Source organism: Dryobates pubescens, chromosome 14, assembly GCF_014839835.1.
Source record: "Dryobates pubescens isolate bDryPub1 chromosome 14, bDryPub1.pri, whole genome shotgun sequence".
Taxonomy (NCBI): domain Eukaryota; kingdom Metazoa; phylum Chordata; class Aves; order Piciformes; family Picidae; genus Dryobates; species Dryobates pubescens.
Genome location: NC_071625.1, coordinates 1,778,631 through 1,790,641, shown reverse-complemented (window position 1 = coordinate 1,790,641; position 12,011 = coordinate 1,778,631). Strand labels below are relative to the sequence as shown.

General features: G+C 39.2%; 1 protein-coding gene across 50 annotated transcripts in view; it reads left to right on the top strand.

The window, feature by feature from the left end:
* Positions 1–12,011, top strand: part of RIMS2 (regulating synaptic membrane exocytosis 2) — a 379,504-nt gene that overhangs the window by 249,489 nt on the left and 118,004 nt on the right. For 44 of the 50 annotated variants that reach the window (XM_054167301.1, XM_054167288.1, XM_054167286.1 and 41 more), the window contains 4 exons: positions 3,799–3,864; positions 4,373–4,480; positions 7,972–8,037; positions 10,713–10,775. The exons of 4 other annotated variants lie outside the window; for them this stretch is intronic. In XM_054167301.1, the coding sequence (XP_054023276.1) occupies positions 3,799–3,864; positions 4,373–4,480; positions 7,972–8,037; positions 10,713–10,775 (303 nt within the window). The remainder of the gene's footprint in view (positions 1–3,798; positions 3,865–4,372; positions 4,481–7,971; positions 8,038–10,712; positions 10,776–12,011) is intronic. 2 more of the 50 variants (XM_054167275.1, XM_054167285.1) reach the window with 2 other exon arrangements.

Sequence of the window (12,011 nt, the reverse complement as noted above, 5' to 3'; positions counted from 1 at the left end):
GAAGCCACATAATTTCCTTAGTTGTAGCCTCCTCTTCCCTTGATCAGTTCTGCACTCAACCTTGCAGCCCTACCTTGATACCAGTCTTTAGTCCTTCCCACAATACTGAACCTCAGTTTCATATGTCAGCTCTTTTTCTTTCTAACACCTTTAATGGATTTCCTCCCCTTATATTTTCAAGTAATTGACCCAAAGAACCATCTGTTTCTTACTCTGCAGTATCAGTAAGCTAATTCTTATTTTTTTCACATTCCAGAGAATGTGAAAATGTGAACATTTCAGCAAATTGTCACTTGGGCAGTTTGGGACCATTTGGTTAAAGGCAAATACATAACAATAATAACAAAAAATATTTCTAACACCCATAATAATTTCATGCTTGTTGCATTTGATTTATTTTTTCAATTCAAAAAGTGTAGAAAAGTGTTATTAAAAATGGGCAATATTGGATGTTAGGAAGAAGTTCTTCCCTATGAGGGTGGTGAGAGCCTGGCACAGGTTGCCCAGGGAGGTGGTGGAAGCCTCATCCCTGGAGGTGTTTGCAGCCAGGGTGGATGTGGCTCTGGGCAACCTGCTCCAGTGTGAGGTGTCCCTGTCCCTGCCCTGGCAGAGGGCTTGGAACTGGCTGATCCTTGAGGTCCCTTCCAGCCCTGACAATTCTATGATTCTCTGATACACTTGTCACAGTCAGAGAATACATTGGAAAAAAGGTGACTATCAAAACAGTAATAGGGTTGACAGAAGTTTCTTGTGTCAACTGAGCTTGATCCGTGCAGGCTCTAACAGTGGATCAGAAAGTCTTATTTTGTATTCAGAATTCTTTATGGCTATTCCAATATGCACAAGGTTGGCAGAATGCAATAGCATTCCAGTACTGCATCCTTTCCACAGCAGGATGTGGGAGTCAGCTTCCCACTCTGATAGGGAAGCTGAGGTATTAATAAAACTGTGGGACCTGGTCACAGAGAATGAAAATGGAAAGGAACAGATTATCTTCTAATGCCTCATCTTTACTATTGAGTAAAACATACCAAGCAGTAAAGACCAGGTTCAACTCCCTTTGCATGGTAGGAGGAACAGAACCATCCATGCCACGGATAGTTTGATTGAGGACCCCTGTGTATGTGTGTGTGTGCTGCTGAGGCTGTATTGATATAGGAAGCCTGATCCTGGATACTAAGAACTTCCAATTAGGCAACCTGGTCACCGAGTCACTGATCTCTGTTTTGCTAACTGCAAGGCTTGCTGGATTTTTATGAAGCTGTAAGGAAATAGGTAATAGGTGAGCCATCCAGAATACTTTAAGCAATCTGCTGTTCACTTGAAAGAAGGAGATTTATGTTTGCCTATGTTTTGAGTCTCCAGAAGAGTAGAAATCTGTTTTCAGCTGATGGTGGGGTGGATGTTCATTACTAATCTTATTCCTAAAACTATAGTGCTGCCTTGTCAGAGTTAATTCAGTATCTTAATATAAGCAAAATGAGTTCCTGGTGCTGTGAGTTGTGTATATGCTGTTCATAACAAAACAAGTAATGCCTTTGAAGTCTGGAAAGATGCAGGCTAGTATTTTCATTTTGCTATGCCACCATCTGGGTGGCAAATGCCTGGGTAGCTCCAGTCTCCAGTAAGAGCCATGGTTTGTTGATCTGAAGTTTGCTTAAATGACTCAATAATTGCCTCACTGGCTGTCATCTTGGTTTGGGGGTCAGCAACAGTTGCCTATTGCAAGGTCTCCTTAGGAGACCACCCCTCTGATTTTGACCCAGAGGCATTTGATGGGGCTTCCACAGCTATCATAGTTGACTTCAGTGCTTTCAAGGTTCTCTACAACTCATTTAGGGAGACAACTGAGGCATATTTTACACTACTGAAGCAGGTCTGGTGAATTCTCTGACTGATTGTAGTGGCCTGAACATTGCAGTTTTGAATCCTGTCTTTCAAATCCTTGAATCTGAAGCCTGCCTCATTAGGTTGGCCAGCTTGCTGCCAAAGATTCTGGTGCCTCTTTTAGACAGGTGGATTCCATCCCTTCCTAGCAGATTGTAGTCCTCATAGAAGTTCTTATTATCATTAAAGCCAAACCCCTTGCGGTCACACCAGCTGCATAGCCAGGAGTTGATCTGCATTATGTGCCTATTTCTGTCTGACCCCAATCCTTGAACTAGTAATATGGAAGCAAAGATGTTTTGGGCACCAAGATTCTTCACTTTCTACCCCAGGGCCTTGTAGTCTCTATGGAGAGAGAGTTTTGCAGGAGTGTTGCGGTATTAGTTCCAGGGTTGCATCTAAATAATTTATTGGCGTGTTCATGTGGGTACAGCCCAGGGATGTGCTTGCTGAGGGGGTGCCTATATTCTGAAGCAAAATTGAAGATGCTGGCATTATTTTTTTGCCTAAATGCTTCTTGGCAGCATGCTGCCTGCCAGGCTGTTATGGGTAGGCTGATGTTGGTGCTCAGATCTGTGTATCCATTTGAGAGCCCCAGTGCTTTGCCGCAGCCTGCAACGTAGCTGCGTGCTTATCGTCTCAATTTCTCGTCCTTCTCAGGCTCCATGTGTCAAGTGGGGCCCTACCATCTTGTGCACGGCTCCTCATTTCTGTAATGACCTGCAAAGTTTGAACTGCCTAATCAGGGACTCAAGTAGGAAGCTTTTTATAGTAGTGCCTATGCTTTTGCCTTAATTTGACAAGAAGCAGGCACAAAGATCTCTTGTACTATATATAATTAACCTAATGTGCTTGTAAGGAATATTTGCATCCAGCTGGTGAAACATTTTATCCACACGCAAAAGAGACAAAGATAGTAAGTGTAGGTAATGGAGCTACTTGTAGCAATGTGTTTCACTGCAAGAAAACAACAAATTAGTGGCAGATTAAGATATGAGAAATCAAAGTGGAAGATAAACATGAGATTTTCCATGTTGCACGTGAAATCGGTTCACACATGCAGTGTGGAGTTTTGTGACTAGACACTCCTTTAAACTACCCAACCCTCAGCGCGACTGTAGACTAGGGACTCCTTTTCCCTCTGGTAGTGCCTTGTAAATTGGAAGAGAAAAAAGTATTTACAAAACAGTTTTTCCTGTACTGTGTGCATGTAGTTGTACTAAAAGCCAAATAGCATTCTGGTTTTGATAAGTGCCATAACAAATATATTAAAAATAGCTAAATTTAGACACATTTAGACACATAGCAACAAAATACAGATGGATTGATTTTTGAACTTTTATTTCAAAATGCATTCATTTGGTTTTGGCTTAACCTGTTATAGATGTTACATAACCTGGCTTTAATCTAAATCCATTTTTTTATCACAGTAGGACAACTATTAGACTCAGTAATATGCACTCATCAATGGGGAAAGTCTGGAGCTAACTATCTGAGGACAGGCTTCCCAGTGCCTTTCAGACAGAGTAGGTAAACCTCTGCCAAAATTAATATTCATGCTGAAGTTATCACTGCCTTCAAGCAAGGGAACAGGCAATCTGAAATCTGCAGAGTACTTTCAGACATTTATGTATGCTCCCTTCCTAGCTGAAATGTACAATATCCCAAATTTCAGCTATCCACTTCTCCATAGTCCCCACTGGCTTCTCATACAAAGTGAGTGACTCATCGAGATCATTTTACATTTAGAACTGTGAACTTCTAATGTTGTTATTAATTTCAGTGCTCTGTACAAATGCTGTTGCAGCTCCTGCATTCTCAGGTTTTGATGTTTTCTGTTGTGTGATGTGTGCCATTCCTTCTTCATCTTATTGTCTCCTGTTTGTGTTTTTCCCCCTGCCATCTGCTCAGTCATTATGTCACTTTGCCTCGTTCCCGGTACACCCAGCCCACAGATCACCATTACAGGGATGCCAGGTATATGTTTTGCTGTGTGTGGACAATGCATGTACTGCTGCCTACCTACATGGCCACTTCTGGGTTCCCTAGGCTGTGTGTAGTGGTAGAAAACTCAGAAGTGTTGAGTTAATAGCAGCATTAGCTTTGTTAATCTCCTGTGTAGACAAACACTGGGTAAATTCTTCACAACTTTCACTTGTTTGAATGTGATTTTAAGGTATTTTCAAAAGTCACTAAAGAAAAAGATTTGAATCAGCAGACACCAACACCTACTAATGCTATCATTTTCATATACAAAATGTATGGCTATCTTAATTAAAGGTTCCAATAGACAAAACTGAAGTGTGAAACCTTTCTTGGAGTCTCAGCTGCTCAAAAGTACTTTTGCAAAATCCACCTAAGCTCCATCAGAGTTTTGTCCCAGTGTTTTGTTCTGTTGCTGACATTGCTGGCTTTTGGTGTTGCTTTTGTCCTTATTTCATCCTTTTGTTGCTTTTCATCATGTTCATCCTTTCTGTTTTGGCAGCCAGGATCACACAATGTATCCTCTGTTTTGTGAAGATGCAATCAGATTGCTTCGCTCCCGTAAGATGTGCCGTACCTATTCTGAGGGTGCTTACTATGATCTTGAGAGGTATAATTGATGTGGAGCATGTCAGTAGCACTGCCACTTAGACTTGGACATGACCATGTTTGGTGTTTCCAAACCATGAATGTGGTGTATGGTTTAAGTGGTAAACACATACAGTGAAGGTGTTGTTAATGCTCTGTGAGTGTGTATATGTCTAACACTGACTACTGAAGGCCCAGGAGAGGCTGAATAGTTCTACAGAAATCAGTTTCAGGAATTAGGTTCTATGGATATTATATGTAAATATCTTTAGATAAACCATATCTTTGCTGGAATTTTCCAGAGTGCTTATAGTCCTTATTATTGTCTTTGAACTAATGAGGAAAAGCCAATCTACTTCAAAATACACAAACATCTTTCTGAAATATTGATATTTTGCTTGATGGAAAAACAGAGTGAAAAGGGGATGTCTCAGCTGATGTTGTGGCTATGTGTTGTGTTTATGCTGTAATTTATGAGCACTCATGTGCACTCACAATCCCTGTGTGTGACCGCAGAACATTGGAGTTCCCTTTTCAGCATGGAATATACGGCAGGGACAAGTTATTATTTCTATGAAATAATTACACTGGAAGTCTAATGGCTTTTAAGAGAGGTAATCAGACATGCTGGTGTAGTACTGTGATGTTTTCAGGAATACTGCAGGGAAAAGTTGAGGTGGTTGTGTATGACTAGAAAGAAGGATATAAATCTGATAAACTGTGAGCCAATAAAAAGAAAGGGGTGGCTGGAACTCTCAAACAGGAGATACAACGATTGGTATGGCTGTTGCTGTACAAAAGAGGCAATGATGTATGAACTTCCTGGCTACCCTCCGGATATTTGTTCTTCTGAGAAGTTCTTTAAGTTTTGCTCTGGAGTTGGAGCAAACCATATTTTTAGCTAAGTGTAAAACTACTCTTTGGGTGCAGAAACAAAGTAAAATCTGAAACTTTTAATAGCATCATTGAAATGTTTCTTCCAAAGAAATAGGATTCTTCAAAAGATTCTCTGAAAGGATATGCTGTGCTAGAGAGTCTAACCTTGGCAATTCAGTGAAACCTGCATTTTGAAATGATGCAGTGTCACATGAAACCTAATGCAGACAAAGTGTTTAAACAGCTCGGGCTGCATGAAGAAACTTTAATAAGGAGAGGGAGTTTTGGTTCATTTTCTGCAAATCTGTGATGCTCAGGTATTCCAGTGCCATAGGTAAGTTTTATACTGGGGTTTGCCTCAGTTAAACACATTTGCTCTAGTTTACCTGAATCTGTTTCAGATTCTTGACTGAATCTGTGACTCTTCATAGACTGCTGGAAGTTGGAACTGTTATCAAACCGCCTCAGACTGAGGATCTTGACTTGCAGATCCTCATCTTTTTTTCCTACAGAAATTAATGTCTCAAAAATAAAGGGCAAAAGTGACAGTGCTACATATAGATGAAAAAGCTGGGATTTCATCAGTGAGAGGGAGTAGATCTTTCCCAGGGCTTCCTGAAGAGCAGGCTATTAAAACTAATGCCCCCTGGGGTCAGAAAGGAATATCCAACATAAAGTGGAATATTTCTATCTCAGTGTTAGAACAGTATCTTGAGATTACGTGAGCCTAGTTACTGATCCTGGACTCTCTGGTTCTCCTGAATCCACGCTGCCTGAGGATAATGTTCAAGTTACTTGAGTCATCTTACCAGATATGAAATATTCTGAGTGCCTCTTGGCCGCTATTATTTTCCCTATCTTTTAATCCTTTTTTGTGTCTTTCCATATTGTTAGCAGTTCTCTAGAGATTTAAGGACCATTTAAAGCATAATTTCTATCTAGTTCCTCCTCATCCTTTGAAAAAACACTGTGTAATTTCTTCTTCCTTATTTATTGGGAATATGTGAAACAATATTTCAAAACAATATTTCCTGTTTACCCTTGCACATTTTTTTTTCTGATTTAATATTGACTTTCAATTTACTTTTGTAGTGAAATTGCTAGTCCTGGCTTCTTAGTTCCTCCTGCTTAATTGGCATCATGTTGATATGAAGCAACCACCTCTCTTCCTGTCTTTCACTTTATTAAGCACCTGAAATAACTTTCCAATTATGTTTGAGCAGCCAACATTGTTCTGCAACAGCCTTTCGTTTGAGCCAGAGTTTTGTATCTTATGTCACTGTGAATCCCTCAGGTATCCTGCAGGCGACTATATCAGATACATCAGACACAATCCCTTGCCTTCCTTTCCTCGCTTACCCTGTAGTCATTGAGAGCCAGCCCATTAACTCTTGCCTCCCCTAGCAGTTGTTGGTTTCTTTTTGTTTTGTATTTTGGTTTGGTTTTGTGTTGTTGTTTTTTTCCCCCCAGAGTGACTGCTTGGTTTTCTTACATCTTTTCTCAGTTTGTTTTGATTGATGTTTATAAGATTTGATAGTCTTTAGTTCATTTACTCTAGGACACATTTACATTATCAAAAGCCTTAATTTCTGAACACACTCTTGGGCTCTGATGCTCATCATTTTCTCTTCACCATGATTCTCCCCTTTTGAAGAAGTCATTTGTTTCCATCCCAAATGATAGAGGGGACACTGACAAGATGCTTACTCCAGCACACACTTTAGAAAGAGAGGAGGCTCACATGCAGCTTCAGTGTCCTTTGGACATGGGACTTTCTCACAAACAGGTTGCTGCTCAACACTCCACTGCAGTTTTCCTTGGTTTTATAATGTCATATCATGGTAGCTCCAGCTGCTCTCTGTTCATACTGCTGTGGCTACTCAGATGTCAAGGCTGGATATATAGAGAGTTTTACTTATGCTTTTATTCACAGTCCTATAGAGTTATCCAGTCTTGTTCACCCATTTTAGATTGACACATACATGATCTCAATGACAAGAGTAGTGTTCTCCAGCTTTTTTTTCCCCCCAATTGCTTTTAAAATTAAGAGACTAGCAGTTCCTCCCAAATAAAACTCTGCTGAAAATCTCACTGCATGAAATTTCCTCCACTTGCCTACCCCAGAGCTCAGCTCAGTCCCTGAGAACACCACACCATGTGCCACTTGAATTTTTTTTCTCGGTTTGGAAGTCAATAAAAGCTGGCTTTGTGCACATTGTTGTGCAGGATGTGGGGTTTATTTCAGGTAGAATTTCTGTTGCTCTGCTTCATGAAACAAAATTTTGCTGTCCTTTTGTTGTCTGATTTTTTTTTGTGTTTTGTTTGTTTTACCAATCAGAAATTTTCTGCCATCAGTATCCTGTTTTTGTCGAAATCTCTCAGATGGTCAAAGGCAGCTTTCCTATTGCTGTAACTTTCCACTCCTGTGGAACATATCCGCTTCCATCCAGGGTTCTTAATAAGTTGTTAATTGTTTCTGATTATAACTTGAAAGTAGAAATTTGCAATGAAAATCTGCTGAGCTGTAGTTAAATGTTCTCTGTGCTCATCGCTGTCTGAATAGAACAGTGAGGGAAAACATGAGAGAAGCACCCTTGAAAATGTCTGAACTATCTGTGCTGTTTATTCCATATTCAGGAGGACTAGGCAGGAGAGAAGAGTGCCTAATTCATATTATGACGACACAACCTATACTCCTGAAAGGTATTTTATTTTATATAGTTAAAAATAGATAAAGTTGAAGAGTTTGGATGGGTTTTGGGTTTTTTTTCTGAATTGTATTCTAAAATTTTTAATTGGCTCATTGACTAATTATAAGTTACAGTGCACTGTGCCATGCTTCTGTAAGTACACAACTAATCTGCATAGTTTCAAGTGCCTCCCTTTCCTTTAGCCCTCCATTAACTTCAGGATCATTTTGAGGGGGGGTTGTTGGGTTTTTTACATATAATTCTTGCAAATTTTTTATCCATTATATGTGGGAGGAAAACTGAACAGTACAGAGGAACTAGGTACAACTGAAGGTTCTTTCCCCACTTAACTGCAGCGTATTTCTAATGGCTCCTTTTTTTCAGTCACTAGGAGTAATTATAGGACAATTTAGAATCCCCAATTCCATTCTTTTAATCACTGGAGTCACTTAAGAAGGTCCTCAGCTCTTGACATGTCACTGCCTGCACTGACTGAAAAGGCTGAGTGCTTTCAAATTGATTTTGGTTGCTTGCTGTGCTAGGACCAGAAGTACTACTGTCCTTCCTAAATTTTGCTGGGCATGTACTGTGTCACGGTGAACTAAAATCTGATACCTGTTGTGAGAACTTTAGGATTGTATCTAGAAATAGCTCTTTGATAACAGCATTTCATGGTTAAAGAGCTAGGCAAAGGCCCAAGCCAAGGAAGTCTGAAAAAACATAAGCAAGTTGATGTTCTTCTCCCTTTGTACAATTATAGCTTTTCTATTGCTGTCTGGTTTTGACAGTGTCTGAGATTTTTTTCTCTAGTGTGGGAGCAGGTAAAGCAGGGATTAGTTTTTAACTAATAGCAAGAAATGTGTGGGGTATTTGATTGTTGTTAATAAATACACTCATATTTAGCAAAAAAATTGAAATAATTGCACTGCAATTTTAAAACCATATTTATGGCATCTGTAATAAAATGCTTTTACAGAAGAATCCTGTTTTTAAATACTGGCTACAGGGAGAAACTGGCTTCAGTGTTAGGGGTACAGATGATAGAAGCCCCATCCCTGGAGGTTTATAAGGCCAGGCTGGATGTGGCTGTGAGCAACCTTCTCCAGTGTGAGGTGTCCCTGCCCCTGGCAGGGGGGTTAGAACTTGCTGAGCCTTGAGGTCCTTTCCAGCCCTGACAATTCTATGATTCTATGATCAAGGAGAGTGTCAAGATAATACTTCTCATTCTCCAGCTGTACTCTAATTTGGATTGAACTAAATCTAATCTAAAATTAAATTAACTTAAATTGAAGTAACTTTCATCCAATCATCAATCTGGCTGCAGAGCATCCAATCAAGAAAGAAAAGAAAAAAAGCTATTTCCCATATCATTAATTTTGATATAGAAGAACCAGGAGCAACTGAGTGATAACCACACGTCTTGTGCTCCATGCTTCCTTCAATGTACTGGCCAGGAGATTTGGCATTATTTAGTTTGTAAATATACTGAAAAAGCTCTGAAATCTGAGAAATTTGGGGGAAAATAAAAGAAAAAGAGTAATGAAAAAATGCTGCTGTGATTCTCAGGAGCAGGTTCATGAAAACACTTGAATAAGTTTATTAAAGCTGCTAACAGGTTTATCTTGCTGTCTTTAACTTGATTTTCAGTACAGGCAAAGGGAAATTCATATCCAAGGTGATCATACGATGATCTGCTGGTCTTTTCTGAAACTCCCTGCCTTGCTTCTCACTCACTATCCCATGGAAATCCTCCAACAGTGGGACTGTTACAGCCCCAAGGCTTCACCAAAGCAAAATCCTGCAAACACGGAACTCCAGAGACCCAGCTGAAAACCCTTAACCAAAAGTTGGATGATTTGTATCAGCTGTTGATTTCCTGGAGTGATGGCACATAGTCAGTTCATTCCCTGCTTCCTGAAAGGAAAGCAGCTTTTTTTTTTTTGTCCCATTCTGCTTAAGATAAAATATTTCTAGGTGTGGTTTGTGTTGTCTTCAGCTGATTTGCTGAAATGCTGCTGCAAATATTTAGGTAGCTCGTGTTCAGTACCACATGTACAATTACTTTTCAGTAATGAAGCTGAAGTGAGTTTCCTTCTGCTTCTTTCTTAATTGCTCTAAACAGTCAGCCTGTCAAATAGGAAAAAAAAAAAAAGGTTAAAAAATTAAAGGAGATAAAATAGGTAAAAATTAGATAAAATATTGCTAGATAGAATTGTATTTTTTATAAGTGTTTTATCTTCACAATTACAACCTGATCTAGTGGACAGTGTCCCTGCCGATGGCAGGAGGGGTTGGAACTGGATGATCCTTGAGGACCCTTCCAACCCTGACAATTCTGATTTTATTTGCTCCACAAACTCAGTAGCCTTTGAAAACACACAGACTTCTGTGCAAGAAAAGATAAGGGGTCATTTCGTCATGATGGAACTGGAATTCATTGCTAAACTGCTGGAACAAATGGAGGTGAACTGTGTTAAGAATTATATCAGGAGAAATTAAACATAATCTGCTTGGGTCTAATGTTACTTTTTATTAAATACGATTTTCTTCATACCTGAGAGGAATAGGAAATTGCAAACATTTAGCAAGCTTCCCATTTTGTTGAGAAGTGGTCTTGTCATATGAAGTAGTTATTAACAATACCTTTGTTCATTTGTAACGTTTCTTTATTTTAACTGCATTGTGAAGGTGGTACAATGGTGCAAGTTCATGGGCAGATCATGTAGTCAATGGTTCAGCTGAAAACTATGGGTAAGTAAAGAGTGTAGTGTTGCAGAGATGGCTAAAATGCATTTGTAACCTTGATGATGAGTTCATTTATAATTGTACCAAAGAGATTTTTCTTGATGGTTTTCCTCCTTGACTCGGGACTAAGGCACATTTATGTGCTAGACTTTTTCTCCAAGATGAAGCTGGTTTATTCTGTCACAAAGAGAAAAAGAACATCAATTATGTTTGAACTATTTTTAAAACCCTGTTCTGGACCACTTCAATGCAAAAAGGCTTTTTGACTGATAACACCTGCCCACATTTGCGGTGTTGGGGAATGTGCCTTTGTCACCTAATCCTCTTTACTTTTAGAAATCATCCCAGGTCTGTCTAACCTATTTTCCTGTGCAAAGTGCTGTGTGTACCTTACAACCTTTAGTTCTTCCCAGCTGCAGTTTGCTGCTGCTCAAAGGAGTGCACAGATTTTCCTTGCTATTAATTCTTTGACTTCACTCATTCTCCTTAATTTTCTTCTTGCTCTTGCAAGATTCTTCCTCTTTATTTCTTTTGTGAATGTGCATAGAGCTTGCTTCTTTCTGCCCTTCTGTACCTTGTATGTAGGAGCTGGACTGTGCCAATGCCATATTTTGGGTGACTTAAAGCAAACATATGGTGTGGGTTCAAAATGCTGCTAAATCCTGAAGTTCTTAAGTGAAACTCTGACAGAGTTACTGAGAGCCTTTCCTTGATGAAGACTAAGAGTTGCAAAAGTGTATCTCAAAAATATTTGCTGTGAAATTATGCAAAGCAGACCCTACTTTGGTGTCTCAAATGCTATGATTTTGTGTACAGAAATACTTAATACCATGTAAACTGAGCATTAATATCGAATTAAGTACTTATTAGTAAATTAATTGCTGGCCATGTTTTTATGTAATTTTGTTTGTTCATTTGTGCTGAGTTAAGTTAGTAGCTCCCTCTGAAGAAAGTTATGTATCTAAAACATCACTGGGAGGATGTTTGACTGTACTGAGTTGAATACAGCAAACCATATCAAATGATAGTATATATTGAAAGCAGAAGATATATGTGCATCTCTCTAAGGGAATAATCACAGTTCACCTGCAGTCCTAAGGCTATTTAAATCAAATTGTGATTCATATCTGTTCTTTATATTTTGACTAAAAAAGGAATCCTGTTTAAGGAATTCAGAGACTGAAGGGGAACACAAGTGACTTTGTTGATTAGAAACTAAAAAGATATGGTAAACCCAAGAAT